Source organism: Seriola lalandi, unplaced genomic scaffold (genome assembly GCF_002814215.2).
Source record: "Seriola lalandi dorsalis isolate HSWRI2012SDOR001 ecotype SW California unplaced genomic scaffold, Sedor1 jcf7180002053898, whole genome shotgun sequence".
NCBI lineage: Eukaryota > Metazoa > Chordata > Actinopteri > Carangiformes > Carangidae > Seriola > Seriola lalandi.
The window spans coordinates 199027-225144 of NW_019524451.1; the positions used below are offsets into that span (position 1 = coordinate 199027).

Sequence of the window (26118 nt, forward strand, 5' to 3'; positions counted from 1 at the left end):
ACAAAAACAGGACTTAAACTAAATGGAAAAGTAACCTTTGAAAACGAGACAAAATGTATTAAAAAATTTTTTATCAACAAATAAAAATTAAACAATAATGTGAAAGATGGACAAATGAACATGCAAAATCTTATTCAACAACCTGCATGCACCTGTGGGAGCACACACCGCATCTCCTGATTAGTAAAGATCCAAAATCACTCTTGTTCAGAAGATGATTTACCTGCCTGACCTGTTGCACTGCAAGTAATAAGAAATATCTTAAGTTATGCATCTGTCTGTAATGTTAGCTAAAGTCACATTAATGTTTTGGTTGGCTAAATTTGACTAAAACTAATACAAAGTAAAAAAAAATAAATCTAAATCAAAACCAGTTTTGCCAAAATTAATACCGGATTGTGGTCCAGTCTAAAGTGTATTTTTGTGTTGGTAATTAGCAAATGTTAGAATGCTAACACTTCATACGTTGAAGGTAAATATTATACCTGCTAAACATCAGTGTTGTTATTGTGATCATGCTGAGATGGCACTGCTCACAGAGCCGCGAGCTACTGTTTGGGAGGTGGGTAGAGGTCAACTGTAATTATTGCCATCTCATGTATTTTCAAAGTGCTGTTTTGTGTGGTGTTATATTGTTGAAGTTCACTAGAATCCTGACGCCCCTGAGGCCTTTGGGTTTCAGAGGCTGACAGTGTCATGACAACATCCCTGGTTCAGGCTGGCTGGGGACTTCAGTTGCATGTAATCCCTCTTCTCGCCTCTCATTACCTGTCATCACACTACTGTCACAAAACTGCCCAAACAAATATAATACAAAATCAAAAGAATATCTATGAAACATAATTTTTAAAGTTTAAAGAATTCAGCAATACATACATTGATAATAACTCTCAAAGTACACGAGAGCAGAGGTCACAGTGTCCATGTCTTAAAGGGTATGAAGCCAACTTAAACAGCCTTAATAGATTCCTTTCTTGATCCTCTTTTTACTTCTAAGGCTTACATTCAGCTCAGCACTGTGGGCATTAGGGATTCTCAGTAGATGTTTTATTCAGTACAATTCTTGTTCATTTACCAATGTGCTTTGTGCCGAGTAGACAGAGTTGTCTCTTCTCTTCAGCTGTGAAATTAAAACTGTGGAAAAAAAAAAAACAAAACCTTGGAGGGTGTCATAGAAACGCTGTAAAGGAAAATGTGTGGTTGACCTTATGTGTGCATGTACATCTGTGTCCAGTGATGCATGCACAAACAGCATGTCTGCACAGTTTAAATGTTTCATGCATGGTTCTGCTCTGTAATTACAGTGCCACGGTACACTGTTTATTTGTTTGTGTTTTAGTGAGACCTGTTCTTGTCTATGCTGAGTTTATTTAGTCTGCCTGATCTTCAATACATGACCACACAGAGAAGGCAGGCAGGGGTCAAACACACTCGCCGGGCGGTGGTGGAAATGGTGGGGAGGAGGTAGACTTTATTAGCGATTAGTGCAGAGCCCCAGGGGGAGCCAGCCTCAATTACTGCACACAGCTTGCTTCCCACACCATCGAGGGAGGCTAACCGCACACTGCTAAGCTGCAGATACCGCATCTGGAGGAGATACAGACAGGGGGACAAATTAAAGGAAAAACCTGAATAAATGAGTGGAGAACACGACGAACGCAGATGCTTCCACACAAGGGGCACTTCAAGGTACGATTAAGTGATTAAGATCCAGTCATACTCTGTGGCAGGTATAAACCCCTCATTACAAAGATGAATGCACATCTGTGAGTGCAGTGATGCAAACGTAGTAGGCGCTGGTCTATAAAGGTGTGGAAAGAGTGATGCTGTCAGATGAGTCATCTTTCACCATATTCTCCACCAGTGGGCGAGTACATGTGTAGCGACACCAAGAGAACAGCACAGCCCTGAATAATAAAGGGATCCACTATTGTGAGGGGATCCAGTGGCTCTGTTATGTTGTGGGAGCGGGGGGCATTTTGCAGGCATGGTTTTTGGGTCCACTGGTTCTGTTAGAGGGAAGTGTTTTTAGGGCAAAATTGCGCCATGCACACCCAAATGTCAGCTTTATAAATGTATCTCTCATATTTGTGTTTCTCTCTATCTGTCTGCCACCTCCTGTCTTCAGTTACGCTCTTCAGGATGCAAAGCATCTAAAGTGTCAGCCTGCAGATTACCGTAGTCTGTGAACAGGCTAATTTCCCGTTTCCATGGTCACAGAAAAAGCTGTCAGTCTCAGTATGTCAGATGTTATAAAAGCAAACCATCTATTAGAGCACTCAAACATGCACATTTACACACAGCTTCATGCACAAACATCAACATGGAAAACACACAACGCACACAAACTGAGCTCATCTCTGCCAGTTCTCTGCACGATAACCTAGAAAAGCTGCATCCCACGATATTTCCTGTTGACGTGCTTTGACTCAATATTTCAACAGATGTGCATTTTATCAAATGATGCGTATGTGTATTGGACTTCTTTTCAGACTCCAGCTCTTGATGTGCGTGTGTGTGGGTGTGTGTGCAATATTCATGTAGTACAATATCCTCAAAGACATGCATAGAATGTATGATATTAAACATGATATTTTAGTATTTATGTACAGATGAAACATAACATCACAAAATGTGAGTCACATTGTTCCCCAGAAATTGTGGGGATTTGGTGATGAAGCTGCTGAAATGCAAATCCAGTTTGCTATGGATATTAGAGGAACATTTCATCATTAAAATCAACAAATGCCATATTTAGATACAACATGTCCCTATATTGTACTAAGTGCTCATGTACAACACATACAGTCAATATTCTTCTCCAAGCAGTGAGTCCTTATGTTCTTATCCTCCAGAAGCAATAGGACTCTCCTGATGGTGTACTTTTGGTCTTGGACTGTTTTTCATGCTTCTATGTCACATTAATACAATACAATGACAATAACGTTCCTCCACCTTTTTTGCAACAGTTTGGGGAAGGGGCCATATCCTGTTTCAACATGACACATTTTCATAAAGTCAGGTGCATAAAGAAATGGTTTTCTGAGTTTTATTTGAAAGAAACGGACTGTTCTGCACAGAGCGCCGACCTCACCTCCGTCCAACACCTTTGGGATGAACTGGAATCCCGACTGTGAGTCGGACTTTATATCTGAACTCACTAATGCTCCTGTGGCTGATTGGGGGCAAATCAGCCAGGTCACAAAATCTTAATAACAAAATAAGTGGAGGCTGTTACAGAAGTAGATTGATGTCCATGTTTTTGGAATGAGATGTTCAACAATGTAATGTTCACATGATTTTATGTGAGTTTACCCACTTGTCATGTAAGTGTAGAAGCTCATTACTTAAACAACATAGACTTAGAAATGTTGTTTCAAAGTTCATTCCTGCTCTTGGTAACAGCAGAGGGGGGAGATGTAATTTAGCTGCTCATGAGCTTTCAATCAAATCACATGATCTTTATCAGCAGATGTCTGTCAATTTCTTATATATCTATAAGCCATACACCAACTCATTTCAGGCCCATGTATACCAGAACTTCTCAAAATATGAATCCTGATTCTCAACGAGGAGGATAAAAATATCCATCCACACATGTCTGGATCCTTTGGGTTTCCCAGTTAAAATCAGGACGACATTCAAAAACAACGAACAGAGCCATAAATAAAACAGGCAATAAATGTATACATTTCTCTGAGGATGTATCGGAGACAGAAACAAAGAGATAAGGACAGAGGGAGATAGAATAAAGGAGGGAGAATCTCCTTGCTTACTTTGAGAGAAACAGCTACCCATGGGAAAGTAGTATTCTTCTTTTATCTGAATTAGTTCTCACTGGCTACCTAATTTCAGCTTAAGCAGACATTAATGATAGTCACAGCTGAAGCACTAACTGCTGCTCCACAACACAATGAGACCAATGTCAGATATTACTCCTTGAGGGGAAACAGCAAACCAGCAGATCATATTTCATTTGGACTTTTTGTTGAAATGCAGCTTCCACACTGCACTGAGAGCAGGCTGCGAGGTTTATGCATTCAGAGCCAAGTACAACAGTCTCCACACCAATGACGTATTCCCTGGTCAGAGGAGGCTCAACTGCAGAGGCTGACCTCTCAGTAATCCATAAACATCTCAGACACAAACACACATATGCACACAGGGAATCCAATCTCCTTTTCCTCACATGGGACTAAAGACAATTGGATTAACGCATCAACTGCGAGGACTCCTTCCTGCACATCTTATAGCACCTGAAAGTACTGTAACGCTGTCATACTGTATGACAACAAAACCCTGACAAATGAAATTGAGCAAATGAGAGCCCGAAATGTGCATTTCAAAGAGCAAAGATCCGTAGCGAAAAGAGATTGCCTCTGACCACATAAAAACTCCAAAGTCCAGAGAGGAAGAGAAAAATAGCTCCTTTCTCTTCTAGAAAGTTTTTTCCACCTGGTTAAACCACCCAATCTACTCCAGTGTGAGCAGAACGATAAAATCTGCTACCTCAAAGATGAGACAAGTGAGATCAAAGCAGGCACGGCGCTGCAGGAGAGCAATAACCAAGCCAGCACAGGATGTTCTGTCTCGACACACACGGAGGCCACAGTCCCTAAAGCACCAACTCTCTCTCGCAATGGCTGAACTACACGTTTTTGCAGTGAAGCGTCAGGATTCCAGCGACGAGCGCCGTCTGATTGCTCTATCCCTCCCCGGGGTTGCATGCTCATTGGGCTGAGGTTTGCAGAAGTATTCAGAGTCGGCAGTGTGTGTGGGGTTCAGTACCGGGCGGCCTAAATTGCTGAGTGACCTTTTGCTCGCTGCTGCATACAATTGCCAAGTTTGTGAAAAGGTTCCGCTCTCTTGAAGACGGATGCAGGGGATAGCTGACACCGACACACACCGAAACGCAAAACAAAGACTGGCAGAGGATGAAAAGAAAGGAGGGAGAGTAGAGGAGTGTGGAAATGTGGCTTGTTTAGACTTCACAGTTTTTCACGCTGTCTTGTCATTTTAGAGTTATGACAGCTCAGACAGAGCATAAAACCAAAGTTATAGCTGGTAATTGGGTAGGGCAAAAGGCTCTCTGTGTGCGGTCTGTCATATTTCTCATCCAATCTTAATGAAGAACCGTGAAGCTCAAACTCAGCTCATCGAATTTCTTTCACTTACATCCAACCACAGCTTGTCCCACAAAGATATTGCATTTTTCTTTTTCCTCCTCCTTTTTTCTCACTTCATCACTCCAAACCTGCGGTGGTGTGAGCGTGCTTCAGTAGAGTGTCAGAGTTGACTTGCTGTGGCGCCCCGTGCCATCTGGCCTCTCCCCACAGCAGTGATACAGACATCAGTGAATGACAGCGTGTGAACAGCCTCTTTTGGATTTAGAGGGATTGCGCATAGACAATGGGCGGCCACATAACACGGGACATCTGATCAGCCCGTTTTCATTCTGCGTTTGTTTTCTCAGAGGCGCTCAAAGGAGGGGTTTGAGCAACAAGAATGTGAGGGAGAGCACTTGAGGACTTTCTGTTCCCAGCTCTGTTACTTAAGTGATTCAGAGGCAGCAGTTTATCAGTTCGCAACTGCAAACCAACATAATTAATACTTAAGTAGACCCGGGTGTCTGGTTCTTCTCTTCTCTCTGTTCGGTTCATGGGTTCGTTTTACGCTCTCATAACATTTCAGTGCCTACAGGTCTTCATTTGGGTAGTTTCTGCTCCGTCCCCAGAGCTGTGGAGTGTATTGATGGAAACATTCAAATAAACTGCTCATTTAAAGAAACAGTTTGACATTTTAGGAAATATGCTTATTTGCTTTCTTGTCAAGAGTTATCAATACCACTCTCCTGTCTGTACACTAAATATGAAGCTACCACCAGCAGCCTGTCATCTTACCTTAGCATAAACAGGGGGTAACAGCTAGCCTGGCTCTTTCCAAACCTTTAAAAAAAATGCACCCACCAGGATCTCTAAAACCCAGTATTTAACATAATAAATCTCATTTCTTTCATCTGTACAAGACATAAAGTGTAAAAAAGTTGTGCTTTAACAGAGGATTATGTGCTGGACTATTTCTTGGCCAGAGTCCAGACGTGTCCTCCTGGAGTCTTGTTGTCTTCAGGTTATCAATAAATAACTATAACACAGATATAGCATGTCAGTTAGAGAGCTTTAGAGGTACTGGTTTGTAGATTTTGTTCATTTTGCAGTAGTATTATAATTACGGAACAAATATATGAGTGGTATTTATCTTCTCTCTGCCAGGAAGCAACTATAAGCGTATTTACAACCAACCACTAAACCCATATGCCTCACCACTTTCCTCCTTTATTTCCTCATCAATCTTGCCTCCTATATTCCAGCCTTGTTCATTTTACATTTGAAAGAACTTGACTGAATTTCCCTCTACTCCGTCATTATTTATACCCATTTTCTGTCTTTCCATTACTGTCTCAGCACCTCACTCTTTCTCCTCTGCTCTGAGTCCTATTTTGTTGCAAACACAGCCAACGGCCTTCACTCCCCCCCCCACCGTGTTCCTTTCCAATCTCATTTTCCCTCTCCTTCTGCTGGAACAGTTTGATTTGAATGCAGAACTGCAGCTTTCTCAGTCTCGCTCTAGCTGCAGGCCTTCTATTACATCAAGGCCTTTTGCTTTTTCATCTTTAGACAAGGAGAAGAAGAGGAAGAAGAGGAATCTCCCCAGTTCCTTGACTGAACAGCGCCGGGAGCTGCCTGGCCTTTTGGCTTTACCCAGTACATCATCAAATGGACAATGAGGGGGAGGAAAGGAGCCAGGGAGATTGAAGAGCGATAGACAGAGCTGAGATCAAGGTCCCAACGGAGGCCAGCACTCCCACTCGCTCCACGCTGATGACTCACAGAAACAGAATCTGCTGGTCCGCTTACCCTCAGCCGCACACTTCTATCAAACAGGCAGAGATGGAACACGGAAAAATTCACCTCCTGCTACGTTCAAGCACGAGGTTTGCTGTGCGACGATTGAACATGAAAAACATCTACAGTTATATCATTTACAGCACACTGTAAACCAAGCACCCATCTGATCTGGTGTCTGGCACAAACAGAGAGATGCAAATATGGAGTACTGAGCCCTCTTTGATTTGTTCATCCTGGAGGATGTGATCTTGAACCATGAAACAAAGGCAACAGGAGCAGAATGTTTAAACCATGATCAGCACTTACAGGGAAGCCTCCCAGAATGCACTGGGGCAACAGACTCAATGAAATAACTCTAATTTTATGTGTGTCCCTGCAGTGTTGATGCTGTTGTGGTGCTTTACACTGTTCCCCATCACGTTTCCACCGTTTCCAAATCAGTTTTTCATAAGCAAATGTCAATAGACCTCGAGTGATGTTTGTGCTTGATCGGTGAAATTCTCTCCAATGTAAAAATTAAGTTGATTACTGTTGATAGAGTATTATTGATTATCAAACCTAGTTCAGCTAATAAACTTTCTGTTAGCTATCTTACTGTAGATCCCAAGACTGTTCCTCAGTCGATGTCCATAACTCACAATTATACCTTGCTTTATCCATGATCTCCAAACTAACAGCAACATACAATTAATTAATTATTTTAATCTGACTATACACAGTCTGCCACTGAAAGTAGATTAAAGTATATTTAATATAATATTGTCAAGGATAAATTATATGTTTTCTTGCTCTATTGTCAGTCAGAAATTTTCAATTGAATATCCCAAACTATATTTACTTTGTTGTGCAAACTACCATGTAAAGGGATTTGGTGACTGTACAAAAATTTGTGGCGGAAATATTTCTATTGTATTCTTTATAAATTAGGGAGGAGGGTCTAAAGAAAATATTAATAACGCTGTGGAAGGCCTTGCTTTTTACTGCCCTATGAATTTGAATCATTTTCTCTGAAGTCTGGTGTATGTTGTTTGACATTGGCTTTGATAGAGGTCAGCACTCTCTGAGGGCCCTCCTAGTTTATAAAAGATTTAGTACCCTCCTTTTAACTCTGTATCATGAAAATTAAATTGTGATAATCAGACTCAGATTGTAATGTTTTTAAATAACCTACGTTATTAAAGAAATCTAACTTTTACAATCATGTGTCACCATACCTCATACATCATACCATGATCCAGCTAACTGTGAATAAGTCTGCACTTCTGCAGATTGGGCCTTAAGTCTTGTTGCCATGACAACAGCTTCAAATCATTTTTAAGCCAGTTTTGAACAACTGTAAAAATCCTGGCCCATGTGAAATCATCAACAATCAAACCAAGCCAACTCCCCTTTCCACTTTCAAATAACACTGCCCAAATTTTATCAAACTCAAATAAAAAAAAAAATGAGGGAGACAGAGAAACAAAAACAGTTTGAGACAACTGAAATATGTACAATCCTTTTGCCATCCATTCACCTAAAAATGGACCACCTTAACCGACCCTTGTGTCATTAATCCGCCTGCCTTAGTTAAGCGTATTGCAGACAGCAGCACGCACTCATCCTTTCTCATCTTATTTAACCATCACACTACTCAGGCGTGCAATGTTTTCCTGAACGCTTTTACAATTTGTACTTGGCAAGGTTCACTGATATAATAAATCAAGCACCAAAGCAGGCAGTAACCCAGGTTTTACAGGCTGTAAACATACATTCGGGATTGTCTTGGTTGTAAAACATTTAGAGACAGACCGCAGAGGAAATGAGCTCTAAATGTTGCTGCAGTGATGTTGTAATGAGCCTTTGGTGGAGTTCAACACATCTGTCATTTGTCATAGCCACCACCCATAAAGGTCAAGGGAATTTTTCAGAGTAAGCAGCACACGCTTTTTTTAAGCCTGCGCAACTGATTGAACTTGTGGGTGTCTGCTAAACTGAATGATGGCCCTGAAAACCAGATCGGTATAGGCCATTAACTCCAAATGTACAGAAAGAAAAGAGGCTTTGAAGAATGGCACTCATTCTGGATACCGTGGAGCTGAGCTAGAGGGCTGTGTCCATCTAGTGTTCGGAGGTGGTAATTGAAATTGCATTAATATGAAAGAAAATGAACTACATTACAGTATGTTTGCTACAGAAACAAAGCGTGGTTTCCGGAGCTGAAAGAACAAGTAGCAGTGTGTAAATGTGTGAGTCCTCACACATACATACACATGCCTCAGTTTGGCTTTATCCACCCATTGTTATCATACAGCTGTGCAGTAATGTGCTGATTATGTGTAATACTAGAGCTCTTTTGTGAAGTCACAAAACAGCAAGGAAAAAAAATGTATCACTTGGAAAAAAAGAAGTGTCTGGTTTTAACCACCATTTTATTTGGCATAATTTAAAATCATCTCACTGTTAGTTCATTTATACAAATATGCTTTTGTTATATATAAAACAATTACAAACAGATTTCTACAAATCAAGTTCCCAGTGTAAAAGCGTAGTACCACGCACACGGCAGCATACAGCTCCGGGACACAGACATACAGAGCCCACAGGTGTATGTTCCACTTCAACAGCATTATCTGAGTGAAATCAGGACATGGCAAAAAACAAGCTCACCACAGTTGACAGTTTGACAAATTGTGCACTTACATTCAACCCTCCACACACCAATCTGGGAAATTTTCACACATCTTTAAGCAGATCTCAAACCGCATCACTGTTGATGCACATAACCTCTCACTCGTGTTGCGCTTCGGTTATTCTAGACTTTACACAGGCCACAATCTAGGTTGACTTATTATACACCCCACTCGAGTGAGTAAATGAAAATAACTATAGTAAAAGGGCTGCTGTTATTACTGGCAACTGTAAGCACACAAGCAGCCAGTCATTACTAAAAAAAAAAAAAATTTTTATAAAATGTATAAAAATCCTCAGATGCAACAAGGCACGTTTCACCAACGCAGCTCTTGCTGAACCGTATGTGCAAGTTGTGCTTGTGCCTTGCCCTCACTGCACCATGCAATGCAGGGATGTAAACCACAATCTGTTAAGAGCTGTGGGCCACGAGCGCTCCATTTCACAAATGCACAAAGACTTGCCGCGCAAGATGTCAGTTTAGCACCTGTGTCTTACAAACAGTGCTGCAAGAGGAGTGTGTTTACTGGAGGGAACTAAGGCAGAACGCTTCTGAAAAATTACAAAAATGAAACCCAGAGTTGGTTGGACCTGTATAGGTCTCGTGGCACTTGCAGCACTTTAATGGCCACCTTTGGGTTTGACAAAGGAGCACTGCTATGGTCTTTGGTTTAGATAAGGCACCTGACCAAATTAAATGCTCCTTCCATATCGTAGATAAACTGCTGTTACGTGGTTTACAAGGCAGCTATGACACTGCTTCTTCCAAGATGAAATGATATTCACCTAACCAAGAAAATATATGAAAAGAAGTATATAGCCTAGCATAAGCCAGTTAAAACGTATTCTGGTATTATATGCTATACTGAATCAATTATGCAGTGGTAATAGTCTGCTAACCTTAAATGCAAGGCAATAACGTAATTGAAATGAAAAATGTTATGGAGTTCTGGTTCATCAAATCTGATTATTAATTACAAAACAAATTTTACTGATCAAATAAACATAGGCTATTACAAAAAAATATATTCAACTTTGGCCATTACCACACTCAGGTTAAAAACATTTGAGGAAAAAATCATTTACAGAGTAAATTCCAACATAATTAGACAAAATAGAGTCTCTTAAACACCACCCTGTCAAAAACTAATTCTTAGGCTTGTTTTTAATGGCACTCGGTGTGAGCATCAAGAGTTAAGATGAAGACAGAGGGGAGCTGTACTACAACCTGACTTTCTGATGATGTCAGCCCAAGAAATCCAGTACCAGTGTGGGTTAATTTGGCAGAAGCCTCATGACACCTGCTCCTCTTTTACTGAAGAGGGCAAATGGTCGGCTGCTTTTAATGGATTTGGTTTATCTTCAAAGTCCTACTAGCTCTCCCATGCATGGCAGTGAGAGAGCAGTGCGAGAGGCTGGAGGGGCAGCCTGCCAGACAGCTCTAACATGCCAGACTGAGCACAAGGAACTGCAGCTCGAGAGTTTAACCTCTAATCTGTGCATATTGGTTAAGGGGTACTGGCATCCGTCCTGGAGTCATCGCACCTTGTCTGGAATCAAGCTGCTTGAAATTAAAACTTATTCACCCTCTACTTGTCTGTTTATTACATCTAAATAGGCAAGTCAAAGCATTTTGATGGTGACGTTGCTTGAGACTCATGAGATGCAACCTAGGTGAGAGTATGAGGTAGTCATTATTTCTCCACCTGAACAAAGGCAGATCTCTTCTCTCCAGTCAAACAGGGTAGCTTGGTTGGTTGGTTTGGATGTTATTATGGCTTGTGACAACCATGATCAGCATTTTATAAGGCAAAGCAGAGAAGCTATAAATCTAGAACAGATGTAAAATTGGAAAAAGTGTAAATATAAAAAGTTAAAATGTAAGAAAAATAGAGGAGATACTGTCTGTTGCCCCCATTTTGGCATAGTCACTTTGGTGATGATGGCAACGGAGAGAAATCCTCCAAGAGATGAATAAGGAAGAGAGGAGTAACAGAGGAGCTGAAGACAAAGTCTGAACTGCTGGAGGTGGTATGGAGGCAGCCAGATGATGACCTTCGTTCCTCAGCCTTCCATTGCATCTGTGGATCTCCATCATCTCTCTACACAGTCCAAATGTGGGAACCATTTATTACAACAGCACACACTTCTTGGGGTTCTTTTTCGTGACTGGATACAACACTGCCCTCACAGCATCAGCAAACACCTCCCTGACACCATCCTGCTGCAGAGCAGAACACTCCATGTATTTAACAGCCCCAATCTGCTTGGCCAGGGCATTGCCCTGCTGCTGGGTGGTGGGAGCCAGGCCCTGCTCCTTCAGCTTCTTCACCGTTTCTGCATCACCCCTCAGGTCCTTCTTGGTGCCCACGAGCAGGATGGGCACATTGGGGCAGTGGTGAGAAACCTCAGGATGCCACTTGTGCCTGACATTGGCATGAGAGGATGGGCTGCCGATAGAAAAGCAGATGATGAAAACGTTGGTCTGGGGATAGGAGAGAGTACGCAGGCGGTCATACTCCTCTTGGCCTGCTGTGTCCCACAAGTTGAGGCTGACAGTACGGCCATCCACGCTCATTTGAGCGCTGTAGTTGTCAAACACTGTGGGAATATACTCTTCAGGGAAAGCATTGGTGGTATAGGAGATGAGAAGACAGGTTTTACCCACTGCCCCGTCACCCACCACCACACACTTTATGGTCTGCATCCTGCCTACGACCACTGGGGCTGCAGCACCTGACAACAGAAAAGAAGGCACCTGGGTAATTTCTAGTTACACCACTCCATGCTCAGAGAGGCTAATCTAAGCGACTCATTCTCAGTGATAAGGGGAATGATTATTATACCTGAGGAGACACGGGTAAAATTACCGGCTAGTCACTCTGCGACAGCAGTTTGTACAGTAATCCAGCTTCTCACCCAGTTAGCAGACGAGCTAACCGCCGCCGACGTTAGCTCATCGTAAGTAACGGTACATTGGTTAACGATAGCGACAAATTCAGTCGTCCACTAATTAACAGCGTCTGGAAAGTGTATAACACTGGCCCCCTAACAAAACACAGCAAGCGAAACGGAAACGAGATGCCAATTATCTGGCATGTATTATTTCGCACTGTTCACTTATGATACTAGGCGTTCCCCTACTAACTAGCACCAAGCTAAGGAACTAGCGCATTAGGTGGCTAACAACCTAGCTAGTTAGCAAACAAGTTCAAAGTTTATTGCAAGCCACTTCTCAAAAAGGCCTGTTCCTGACCCAATAACACCCTGAACTTACTCTAAAAATTATATTGTGTTCTAACGTATGTCTCAGAAGTAGTAATTTGCTGTAACCGTGAAATTGGAAGGATTTTGTGACTTACCGCCACTTGTCTTTCGATCTCTTTTTGCCTGGTATAGTCAATCACAGCCGCATCCGGGGAGCTGTCCATTACGTAAAAATCGACGTACGGAAACAATGCAAGCTGGTAGTTGTAGTTTCGTTTTGAGACTGTCGTTCGTCTGACACCAGATGGCGTTGTTATGCTATTCTGCGTTGCTGTGATTTTCCTAACTTGTACTGTATGACAATTACAGTTGCAAGAATCTCAGCTTTTAGGTTTTTAGGTTTTTGCTTAAACTGCAAGTGTGGTGAGAGAACTGTCAGTTTTATAATTTCTCTGCCAGTTTAAACTGTGAATATTTACCCAGTGGTGGAGAGCTTTCCTTTAAATAAAAGTAACCTACAGTGATACTTAAAAAAAAAGTTAAAAAAAAATAGATAAATAAAAATCTCCTATTGCAAGTAAAACTCCTGCATTCATAATTGTAATTAAGTAGAAGTATATGAAATTAGAAGTAAATTGTAATTACAAACTAAACTATAGTAAAGTATTGCAAAAGAACGCACCCTTTCAGAGTGTTGTTTTTGACTTACTCATGCAATACCATGGAAGATCATTTTATTGTTGTAGCTGGTTGAAGTGCAGGTTATGTTAATTACTTTATGCACTGTTGGAAAGCTGTAAGAATGCTTCATTTTTTACTCATCAAATATTTTCTATGTAAAATCTTAATCTGCAAATCTACAGCTGTCAAATGAAAGTGAGATAAAAGGTACAATATATGATACTGAAATCAATACTTAATTTCTTTTTTTTTAAGTAACAGAAAATGTAAATTCTCAACTAAAGTACATGTAGCTCAAAACTGTACTTAAGTACAGTACTTGAGTCAGTGTACTACCATTGCTTCTATATACAGAAAATGTTTTGTCATGTCAGTCATCCACAGATTTTATTTTGCCTCTAATCAAGATCATGTTAAACTTCCTGATTCGTGGATGGTGTTTGGCATGATATTTCCCCTGCAACTCACAGTATTTACTTTATTTCTTTATTTCCTGCAAAGATATCAGACAACTTTAACTTTAACTTTTTTCCATAAGAGTGACCCCTCTACCACAATAAATATCTCTTTAAAAACCTACATTATATCTTGTAACAAATACTCAAAAGTGTCCCTGAACCTTACTGACTTCTAAACTAACACTAAATCTACTCAATATCACTGCAAATGAGGGAGGTGTGTCTTGGATTTTACCAGCTTGTTAATGTTTCAAGGGTAGTCTGAATGCATGGACACCTACAGACTTTCTACTTTGGCCTTACCCTTTCTCTTGAACTTGCTACATTCCTGCCACTAAATGCCACACAGTGGCAGTCACTGTGTGTATATACAGGCCACACATAGAAACAGGAGATAAAACAATTCTGTCTCCCGTTTTTTGGACATCCTCAGTGGTCAGCACTGGTCTTAAAGCCCATATATAATTTATTCACCTTCAGACATGGCGTTATTCTCACTACGCCAGTGCTTTCAGATCAATGCAGAATACACGAAGGCAGCTAAAAAAAAAAAAAAAGGGGGATCACTTTAGACTACTCAGTCCTGCACCCCTGGAGACCCGTTGATGATGTCACCTCTATACACTGAGCCAGGTTAAGAGGCCAGCAGTGACCGACAACCGGACACTCAAGAACACAAAGAGGCACCAGTTTATTGCCTTTCCCAAGAGGTTCTGGCGTCACTGCGGCCTATAAAAAGGGAGAATTCCCACTGGGACCCTACACCCACAGTCACCCTCCACCCCAACCCTTGCACCCCACTATTTTGCCAGGAGATTCCCCGGGACGTCTGTAGCATTTCCATGACAACAGCCACCGACAGGATTGGGGGTGACTGTGTCAAGAGATGCAGCAAGCGGGACTTCAGACGAAGAGGGAGAGAGAACAATGAGGGTGACAAGGACACAGAAGACAGCAAGACGCAAGTGCAGTAGTTGATGAAGAAGAATGGGGACCTTGAAAGTCACAACTCTCCAAGCAAGTGCTTTTCTGAATATTGAGCTAAAGAACAGGTTTGAGAATATGTCAGTAACACAGACTGGAACTTTTTAATTCAACTGATGAGTGCCTTTTTATCGACAGGACAACACCTATTCACAATCACCATCTTTATTCATCTTCTCTTATTTACAAAGCCACATAATGCAGTGAATAACAACCAATGCTATTCAATAAAGTTATAGAATATTTTTGATATAAAACCAAAATGACAGTAATCATCCCTGCACAGCCTCTTCTTCAGTTTGTAAAGTGCATCAGAGCCATGAGGCCACTCAACTAGAGGATGAACAGTTCAATAGTGTACCGAGTTAAGTTCACACTGTAAGACAGCCAAGTGTGAGAACTCAATGATCACAGAAGGGTCACAGTTTTCAAAACATTTGGATATTTTCCTAAAAAAAAAAAAAAAAAAACACCTTTTTTTTTAATGCCAGAGTGATTGACCAGTTCTCCAAATCACAGATCTTACAAAGCCACATAGTGTTCACTTGTTGGAATCCTTTTCACTAACATGAAATGTATGTTAAACTGTTCTACATATGAAAATGGGTCTTTTTGTAGTGTCCCATTGCCTGCAACGGACACAAGCCAATGTAAAAAGAGGTAGGATTTAAAGAGTCTATTCTACTTTTCTAGTGGGGAGATAAAGTATCACAGATGCTCCCAGTGCAGCTCTGTGTCACATATGTAGAACCTATGCACTCAGAACTACATACACATTTCCTAAAAGTTAAATTTAGATGAACTACAGTTGAAGGAGAGCAGATTCAGACCTGATAACTCACACCATTCATGAATACCCATATATTAGACCGACATACAGAAAAGGCAATGAAAGATTTAACAAACTGCACAATACGGGCACTTATTCACTTCCATCACCTCCACAGTGGCTGGGCTGTAGCTCGAGGCATTTTGGGACCAGGTATCCGTGATGCTGTAGGGATTTTAGAGCTAGCGGGCGAGGTGCTTGTGCTTGTGGTCTTGGCAGTTTTAGTTCGGGCTGCAGATATGACAGCCGTACGTATCGTCTTGGCTGTGGCGGAGGATGGGCTGTGGGCAGTGCGGGCCTGGGAAGAAACCTGAGTCTCAGAGTTTGGGGCAAGTCGTTTTGACACACGGAGAGGGCTCCCTCTGACGAAGGCTTGTTGGGTGCTGCCCGAAACCTTGTCTGGTAGGGATCTGTCTGAGGTCCTGTGGGTGAGGGTGGGCTTTCGTGGAGTCTGTGACTCACTTACAGTCCTCTCTCGGGTGCTATTGCTTCGTTTCACCTCTGCCTGAATGATGGCAGGCCGAGTGATGGGAGACGAGCGCAATGACATGCTGCGAGGAGTAGATAGTCGACTAGGAGTGGGTGGGTTTGTAGGGGCTGGGCCACCATTTGAAGGCTCAGTTTTGGAGCGGACCCTGGGAATGCCTGTGCTGTTGGAAGGTCCTGCACGTGACACAAGTCCCCTTTTGGATCCTATTCCACTACGCACAGGGATCTTCATGGTTTGACTCTCCTCCTTTGATGAAGGAGACCCTGGAGTTGCCCCCTCCCGAAGGTCAATCTCCCTCTCTTTCCTCCACTTGGAGCAGAGGCTCGGTGCAGGTCGTGGGAGTGGAGAGGTTGGGGGTGACAAGGCGTCATAGGACCGGAGGCCTTTCACCAAAGTGTGGCACTCCAGTGTTTCACCCACACGGGAGTATGACCTCGCAATCTCCTTCTCTGGACTTGGCAAGTCAGAGTACTCCTCTGGCTGCGACTGGCTGAACTCTGGTAGACTGGAGGGCATCCAGTTCTCATCCACAGGTGTGGATGCCACTTCTGTATCTGTCTGCTTTGTTAGAACAGCATCAGGCAAAGGCATCACAGCATGCGTCTCTCTCATCTGTGGCTGTGACTGGGCTTTATTTTGAGCTTTTACAGATGATTGTGATTGGCTCTCAGACCTCTGGTAACTCAACAGCCCAGCCCTAGTGTCGCTGTGAGAAAGTATTCCATTCGTATGAACAGACTGAGGTACAGGCTCATTGACAGAAGAGCCATTAGATTTTCTCTGAAGAGAGCGATTATTGTCTGTTACTGGCAGGCCAAACCTATGTCTGTGAGCAGAGGTCTGGGATTTAACACATAGGGCAGTTGTATCAGTATCTATAGCAGCAGAGCTAGGACAGGAACTGGGTGAAGACTCCGTGTTCATTGAAGTCATGTGCTCATTTGAAATCTCGACTTCTTTTTCAAGTCCAGTTTCCTTGGGTTGGCCCTGCAGCAAATAGGAAATGCTCTCAGGACCTTGTTGTTTGACTGTGAAGCTACGTCCATGCTGAGAATTACTAAATGTGGCAATGTGCGAGTCCTGAAGAGCTTCCACGCCCCGTCTGGTTGTTTGGGTGGGCTGAACCCTGCTCCCTCTACCCAGAACAGGTTCTTGGTCAGTGGGGGAACATGTGCCGTCAGTCTCTGGAGAGCTGCAAAGTACAGCGGTGTTTTCAAGGTCAGAAGAGCTGTTTGAGTGATAGCTGGTTGACGTTGGGCTGCTGCCAAGCACAGGGAAGCTCTTTAGCATGGATGAGTTATGGAGGTGGTGCGAGTATCTGCGGGAGTCAGAGCTTCTCAGGCTACGACGACTCCAAGTGTAGCTGAGGTTCTTCTCTAGGAGTTTCTCCAGTTCATCTTGGCTCTCCTGACTGTGAGGCTCTCTGGCAAGGCTCAGTCCCAGGTCCAGCCCAGTACAAATGGCCAAAGAGCGACGCTTCTCCCCAATCTCACGCTGGCGCTCCAGACGTTTCTGCTCCTTCAGCTCCCGCTCTGCATTCTCCTGTAGAAAAAGGAACATTTGTTAAAATTAGCTAAAACGTTGTGTCTATCTTTTTGATCAGAAAAACTTTACCATTGATTTCTGGATCCTACCTGGATAGCTTTTTGGAAGCGGTGGCAAAACAAATGGAAGACCCTGCATGCCTCCTCAAGTTTGAAAGTGCTGTCGTCCTCACAGAAGAACTCCACCAGAGCCTGACTCGACATCCTCATTCCCTCCACCTCATCCTCTGCCTCCTTCAGACGCTCCTCGGCCAACTGCACATGGAAAGACATATTTTAAAATTTTTTCTACATCTAGTATACATGGACCTATTTATTACCCTCAATAAAAAAAAACATGCTAAAATTTTTTATTGGATATTCTGTGTGTTAAAATTGGAGCTGAAGATGGAGTACATTTAAAATAGTATACCTCCAGGAATCGCTGTGTGTGCTGCTGAATCTCTGCTTCAGTCTGGGTGTTTGCCTTGAGGGCAGCCACTCTGCTTTTCAACTTGGATAAATCCTCCAACACAGATTCCTCACACAACCTGCAGGGAATGAGCAGACATGTAATACAAAGTCATGTTAATTACTGTACAGAAATAGCGGTATAACATGTCTTGAGAAAACTCTTGCAACCAAAAACTGGAAATCCAATCAAAAGTATGCAGTAACTCAATTTTTTCAATTGACTTGGACTCGAGTTCTGTCAGTTTATATGCACCAAGAGAGACTGCAGTAGCACGCAAGATATGTTTTACTTTAGAAAGCAGAATGAGGATGGTCATCCCTTAGCACTTGCAGATTACTAGAGCATAGAAGAAAGTACCAGAATCAGTGCAAAACTCTGCAGCAGAGCTCAAATATTGGCTTCGAGTATCAATATTGTCATGACCCACTTTCACACAGGCACCCAGCTGTTGCTAACAGCTGGGTGCCTCGCTCTCATACAAGAATGCAATAGATTTACATTACGACTGTTTTAGCAGCAGTTTGTTTTTTGACGTTATTGAGCAGAGCTAGTATATTCCCTCAGACTCAGTCCCTGTAGATCTGATGGGATCTGAGTTTTGGGAAGAGACTGACCTGGAGGCGGGGCCAACATGGCCTAGTTGGCTGGGAAATGACAGTAAACTCTGGTCCTTTTTCACAGCTTCCTGTGGAGACAAACACAACTGATTATCCAGCTATTGTTTGTAAAGAAGCAACACATCATTTGCTAATGTTGACTAAATCATATGCTCTGTGGAGCAGTCTGGATTGAGGGTCTGGTGCAGCTATACTGTTGTTTGTGGTCAGAGCTGTTTCTTGCAAAAACTGCTAGAACTAATTCCCCCAAAAGCTAGCAATATTAACACCTGTTTACTTTTAATGAACAGTTTTTAACAAATACTTTTACACACGATACAAATCCTCTTCATAAGCAGTACTAGTGCTCATATTTTTAAAAAGGAGTTGTCTGTCATGTTATAAGCTTTTTCCCCCCATTGCATTTTCCTAAACTTTATTTGATTTTTTATCTGTATATTTTAATATATTTTTTACTCAGCCTGTATTGCATCTAAATTTCAGTTCTTACCATAGCTACAAAATGCAGAAGATTCATGCCCGGCTTGTTGGCTTTGGTGTCAGCCAGTTTGAGAAGCGACGAAATTCGGAAACCAGCAGCATTCCCTGCATATCCACCCTGAGAAGCCACGTACAAGGTTAGAATAACACACACACACACACAACATGTGACAACTTTAAACAAACAATGATACAAAACCCAGGTGCATAGTCAGAGTGACGCCCCTGAACACACACCCAGACCCCTAGTGACTGCTGTATTGTAAACAGATAAAAAAAAAAAAGGGACTGGCTCTGCTTTGTCAGGCTGAAGAAAAGAACATAAAACAAATAAAATAAAGAAGCACTTACAGCATTCATATAGTTCCCAGCTTTCAGCACCAAACGAAGGATGGAGTGTAACTCAGGACAGCTCAGCAGTTCTACAAGGGTAAAAGTCAGATTCAATATTGTGCCTCAAGGTTGAGGCATTATGAATATGAATGTGTCTGCAACTGACTTCAAAGTTTTAAAATGAGTCAGCAACTTTGACTTGAAGAGCACAAGAGACACTCATGTTGACTGATAAAATAAAATTAAAAAAAAAAAAAATGTAACCTTCTCCTAAATCAGTGATTCATTCTGAATTCCAACCATGTTATATTTGCATTCTGGATCCAAATGTCACCACACTAAATGGGTCTTTATCTTTATAGTGGTGTTGTACACAACTCCCTGCTGTTACTTTACCTCTGGCTGCCTCCCTCAGGCATCTGGCTGCCACACACAGAGAGGTCACAGCAGGGTCAAACTCCTGTTGCAGGATCATGGCATCCAGACGAAGCCGAAAACTAATGGAAGAGGAAAGAGAAGGACGGGTGGATGAATGGACAGGGGTGACTGATGATGGAGACAAAAAAGACACTCCCTATCAATCATCAGTTAAACAAGCAGATGTCATCACAAAGTGAAGCATGTGAGGAGGAAAAGTAAAAATAAACAGAAAAAAAGGAGTTTTTGAAGCTAAAAAAAAAAAAAACAAAGAATCAAATGGAAAGTTCTGGTGCTGGGAATATTTTTGGTAATTTTATCCAATCTAGGGCTAAGGTGGGGTGTACCTGGGGATTTCCACCAACAGCAGCATGAAAAGATCAGGCTCTCCCAGCCAGCTCCGCTCCCCACTGAACCTCCTCAGGCGAGACTCCTGAGAGAGAACAGATGCAGAGTAAAATCTGGACAGCAGCTTCAATTAAAAACAAAAACTAGTATACTAAAACCAACATGCTGTTAACAGTCAATTCTAATATCTTTCAGCACTGGAAACAGACCACATCATACGACAAAGTGTAATGGTAAACTTTTGATCATCCTAACCAGAGCCAGATGAGTGAGAGAGGAGGGAGGGGAAGAGAGGGGGTTGTCACTATTGCATCTGTATGCCAAAAAAAAAAAAAAAAAAAAAAGGCACAATACCTCCTCATTGTCAGGCAGCAATTTGCACAGCTCTGTGAGCTTCTCCGCTCCGTAACGGTCCCCAGCACCCTGCCTGATATCCTCAACTATCTCTTTAGCAGGCCTGCGGAAAAATGACAATATGCACATTTTTAGTATGACATCATTGTTAACATGCGATGGGGTTTTCAGCCTGAGTAAAGGCATGACAACCTCAGAGAAAACTCATGTTATGAGCAGTATCAGCCCTTTGTTTTGCCTTGTTCACACAATATTCAGACTAATCCTATTCTTATCAGTCAAAGTGTCGGGGAAGGAGGGTTGGTTGACGCCACATTGGCGACGCAAAGTGGCGTATCCACTAGGCAAATAAAAGGCAGACATGCAAAGAAGACGTCTGAGAGGCCTTGGGATGTCAAGGTGAAAGACGCAGAAACTGAGCTGACTGACTGTTTGACCTCTGACTTACTTCCACCGAGTGACACATCTGTCCTCTATTCCAGCAGTTTTCCATTATACTCTCCCCTCCCCCTCATCTTACAGCCCATCACACACGCTCATACTCCATTATGTGCATGCCACTGTGTGTAGTCTTTACAAATTCTCCTCATTCACTGCTCAACGTTCACATCCACATCTAACTCTTCGACAACAACAGTTCAGGATTTACCTGTGAACACTTCCACGGTCATTTTCATAAGTGGTTAAACACTCTTTGTTATTTGTCCCGAACTAGTTCTATTGAAAACACAATGCTGAGTGAAACAGCCTATAAATAGAACTGTCACATGATAAAAAAAAGACATTGAAATGGTTACTCAGACACTCATGTCAATATAAAACCATATTTTCTTTAAACTACACCCAGATTTGAACAGTAGCTCTGCCTCAATTCAAAACAGAGGGCAAATAAGCTCACAACAAGACAAATGTTTGTGTACAGGAGAGACTCTTTTCACATAATGGCTTTCCTTACAAGTCTTGACAAATCTAGTTTAGAAAAAAAAAAGTGCCCTTCAATTGAGAGTTGCACACGTGGAGGCATGACAATATAGCAACTCAGCACTTTTTCTCTCCCTTTATTAGTCTAGTCTTTTTCTACCGCTTAATGATTATGAAACAGCCCTCTTCCTGCTGCTTCGTTTGAGCAAGGCAAACATGCTAAAGAGGATTTAGGGGGATGGCTGAATATGACAGGCCACCAGTGGGGTCTCTCTCTGTAGGGAAGGGGGGGTGCTTCAACATTAGACACTTCTTAAGGGGGTGTCAAGCAGGTGTCAACTCTGACTCCTAAGGCTATACCCGGCCACTTACACCCCCCCCCAGTCCAGCTCCTCAGGGTGCCCTCCCCTGCACCTGTCCTGTGCAATATACTCCATATACTCCCTCTCTCCTGATGAGACTTCACACCCATCCATGTTTGACATATGGCCACACACTCCAGTTTAGTCTCAAGTGAAGTACTGCTCCCCTGGGCACAGTTGTACATGCGTGTGTTTTCTGCACTTAGAACTACTTTCAGTTTTGACTGATGGTGACCTCCGGCAAATGCAGGCAAAAAGGCTTAAAGTTGGTCAAGTGTCCATGTCCAGTCTCTCGTCAACAAACCAAAACCCATAGATATTTAATTTACAATTACATAAAACAGAAAAAATAGAACATCTTCATATTTGAGAAGAATATTTTCTGTTGCTCCACTAATTGATAAAACGACTTGTCTTTCAGCTCTAGTAAGGAATGAGGACGCTTACATCTTGAACTGGCGGAGAAATATTCCAATGTTCATACTGCGTTTGGAGTCCAATAGGGAGATCTGTGAAGAGGCAAACGATACTAATAAGAGGAAGAAACATGCAAGAAATCTCACTATCTTTATACATTACTGAAAAATACCAGTGCCATCCCCATGATCTGACCTCCTCTGAGCTGTCCTGGGGGGATCTGCTGCGCAGCAGAGTAGACCGGCGTCTCAGGGTGCTGGTTCTGTCCTGAGGCTTACTGTCCTTCTGACCAAACAGCTCATCCAGAGAATGGAGGTCAATGGGGAACTCGTCCTCGCCCGGGGCCGCCCCGCTCCACACACTGTTCCTCCCCTCCACCTTCTCTTTGGGGATACGCTCCCAGTTCAGCTTCCTCAGCCGGCTTCGACGGGCACTGTCCGCCCGGCTAAATGGCGAGGAGGAGGAAGAGGAGGATGCAGGTGGAGGCGGGGGAGGGGGAGGTGGAGGCGGAGGTGGTGGAGGTGCTAGGGGAGGCGGTGGAGGGGTGACCAGCACCGGACGTGAATCCATGGCCGTCACTTCCACAGCTTCAGGGGCAGCGGTGGGGTGGGCAGGCTGTGTTCCATGAAAGGCACGAGTTTCCTTGATGGCCACCGTCAGGTTGATGAGCATATAGGCGGCCTGGGTGCTAGAGAGGGGTGGGGGGGTCGGTGGGGTGATAGTGGATGAGCAGTCTCTGCTCAGTCAGTCAATATCTTTTCCACGTTCCACTCAGCTCTAGTTCAAAGGTCCATCAGTAATTCCAGTCTAGGAAACAAGACAACAACTTTTGAAAAAAAAAAACTTATCTCAGACAATGCTGAGCACAGAGAGAGACAGGAAATCACTGCTCTCCTGAAGCTTTGCCACATTTAGTAACTCAGGCAGTTTGAACTGAGGCCAATGACCTCACCTAAACCAACACCTGGCCTTACTTCTCCTTTCATTAGCACGGTTCCAGTGCACTGACTGATCTAACAAGTAGTTAGAGCTAAAAATGTAACCTCTGCTTCAACTTTCTTTGGAAGTTCAAGGCGTTTTTGGGAAAGTACTGGCTGAGCAAGATGCCCCCCCCCCCCCCCCCCCCCCATCTGTAGGCTGTTTGAACAGCTTGTCCCATCCTGTTCAGTTTCACCTCACTGCATGCACACACACCTCCACCACACTCCCTCTCCCTTCTAATTAGAATATATTGAGACAACACTCAGGCAACGCTTAGATGCACAGTTAACCACAATGCTGCAAAGTGAAGGGTCTGCCCCAGACATCATGATCATCACGATATTCTTTCCACGTTATGGGAGATTAGCATCTGAAAGTCAGTTGCACACACTTGCACCAGCAAGTTTTTAAGTAGGATTAGTAATGCAATTAAGAATGACTCAGCGGTTTCAGGTGTCTGGTTCAAGGGACAGTCTTTAATCATGACATGGCTTTGCTTTTAACCAAAAACACATCCTCTCGTGCTCCTGCATTCTTAACATGAATCACAACTCTTGGGAAACTGGAGGGATGCGCTTCATTGCTCAGCTGTTCCACCAAACGCCGCAGGAGCGCGCTGCAAAAACACTCTCGGTGGTGATCTCAGCCTCCATCATTTCATGAGATGTGTATCTTTACAAGCGAAAACTCATTTGTCAACTCGCATAGTTCAAGAGCTCGTGGAAGAATAACTGGAAAAGTGTGTGATCAAATAAATACAAAACGCTAAATTAACACCAGCTTTGACTTTTTCAATGAGACTGAAGAAACTTTATAGCACATTCATGTTGACGTTTGTTTAAGATGACAAAACTGGTTCTGCTAACCCGGTAGTTTATCCGTTTTTGCCTAACATTAAAAAATTACCTAAATTTCTATTGACCAAAAACAGTCTTCTCGTAGGCAAAATCAGGACAATTCAATCAAGTTACTTCACTTACCTGGCGCTGATGACTGCTCTTCTCCCGTGAGGTAACTCCACAAACACCAACAAGAGCCACCGCTTTGATTTCAGGGGGAAAAAAAACTCGCTTCAATAACTTTTTTTTGTGTGTGTGTATGTTCGCTGTATCTCTTGTTTTCCTGGTATCTTGTGCTGCTCCGCTCGCAGCAGTCCTCTTGTCTTTCTCAACTTGCAGGGAAACTTCCACACAGTTCAGCAGGGACGCGCAGGCGCGCTCCCGCACGCTGATATGCCTTTATTGTGTCCTCCCAGTTTTCCCATGGGCGGATTTAGGGTTTTCAGGTGGGAGTGCGCTCGATATTAATTCCACTTTCCTCCTCTTCTTATTTCTTTAATCTCTAAGAGGAATTAATGGCCTTAATATCTCATACAGTGTTTTTACAATAATGTTTGTCAAGTCCAGATAAGATTGTACAGGAAAGCTTGCAGTCAGGAGTTGTATTGACAACTTGATAAGTCTCTATTTCAGGCTAATCATCATAGTGGGCAGAACTCTGATCTGTAATTGGTGCAGAAGGCCTTGATCAGGCTAAGAAGAGGATGCTATTGTGAACCTGAGAGAGGGAGCAGATGGTTATCATACATGGGAAATGATGTCCACATCTCCTCCCTCAACCAAGAATGGGGCACAGGTGAAAGCCAAGAGGCTAGAAGTCCCTCTAGGGTGCTGAAATGACCCAGGTGCTGGGATGTAGACCCATAACACCGACCTTTCATCCAAGGTGCTGGAGCGCTCCTGGCCCATGTCACCTGGTGCTCCCGGGTCCGGCTCAGGTAGCCGCTTTCAGAGGCCACGATGACAGCCAGTCGTCATCACTTCTTGGGCTGCAGTAATTAGGGGGTTACAACCCAAAAGATCTGGCTATTGTTGTGCCTGTGCAGCAGGGCATGTTATAGTGTACCCGTGCCAGAATAAACCTCTCTCAGGAAACTTCGCTTTCTACTCAGTCACCCACTTCTCTGAGTACAGTGCACTTCTAAGAATACAAGGAAATGCCACTGTTGAGAGATGGCAGCTTTATAGTCCGTAAAGGGCCTGAACAACCCTGCACAATCCCACATATTATGCCAGCATTCATACAACATGGACATTACGACAGTGATTAATGGATAGGGAGGACTTAACTTGGCATCCCTCACTTATTTCACCATGACAGTTAAATTGCAAGGAGACAAAACAGTCTGTGATGTGTTTACAGGCCCACTCCCAGCTGGTCCCCCCTTTTGCATAACAGTGGGCTTCAGAGCCTGTGCTTCACTCGGCCCATTCTTCAGTGAATGAATGTGCATGAGAGTGTTCATGTGTAAGATTTGTGTGTCGGTATGTGTGAGTGTGAGAGGGGATCCGTGCATTCAAGTTAGATTGTGCTGCTCAGACGTATGTTGGTGAGAAGTTAGTATTTTTTTTCTTGATCAAGCATTCAGGAGAATATCTCAAAATTGGTGCATCATAAGTTTGGCATTTGTCCGATGCCTTGAAGAACCTTCAAATGGAGAAATAAGAATTAACACATGCCCCCCCCCCCAATGCCAATAACCCTTTAGAGGCTCAGGGTGCTCAGTTTGGTGGGTTGGTTGGAGCCATGCAGCAAGTGTTCCAGCCCTTTGCCATCTCTCCTTCTTAATCTTGCTTTGAAGTCCAAGAAGGGTTACGTAAAGGTGA

General features: G+C 43.0%; 2 protein-coding genes across 3 annotated transcripts; both read right to left on the bottom strand.

Annotated features, from left to right (window-relative positions):
- Positions 1–9292: 9292 nt before the first annotated feature.
- Positions 9293–13005, bottom strand: LOC111652062 (rho-related GTP-binding protein RhoG-like). Of its 2 annotated transcripts, none has more exons than XM_023402180.2 (2): positions 12938–13005; positions 9293–12311 (listed from the first exon to the last, which is right to left on the bottom strand). In XM_023402180.2, the coding sequence occupies exon 2, from the start codon at positions 12280–12282 to the stop codon at positions 11707–11709; it is 576 nt and encodes a 191-aa protein (XP_023257948.1). In that variant the 5' UTR covers positions 12283–12311; positions 12938–13005; the 3' UTR covers positions 9293–11706. The 2 variants fall into 2 exon arrangements, with proteins under 2 accessions (XP_023257948.1, XP_087029019.1); XM_087172893.1 differs by lacking the exon at positions 12938–13005 and adding an exon at positions 12422–12735.
- Positions 13006–15054: 2049 nt separating this feature from the next.
- On the bottom strand, positions 15055–24638 carry fhdc2 (FH2 domain containing 2). The gene is made up of 12 exons (XM_023402097.2): positions 24433–24638; positions 22667–23278; positions 22502–22563; positions 20772–20874; positions 20417–20502; positions 20049–20149; positions 19671–19741; positions 19330–19437; positions 18837–18907; positions 18181–18298; positions 17859–18023; positions 15055–17766 (listed from the first exon to the last, which is right to left on the bottom strand). Exons 2-12 carry the CDS (start codon positions 23141–23143, stop codon positions 15841–15843), a joined length of 3288 nt encoding a protein of 1095 aa, XP_023257865.1. The 5' UTR covers positions 23144–23278; positions 24433–24638; the 3' UTR covers positions 15055–15840.
- Between the last annotated feature and the right edge of the window lie 1480 nt (positions 24639–26118).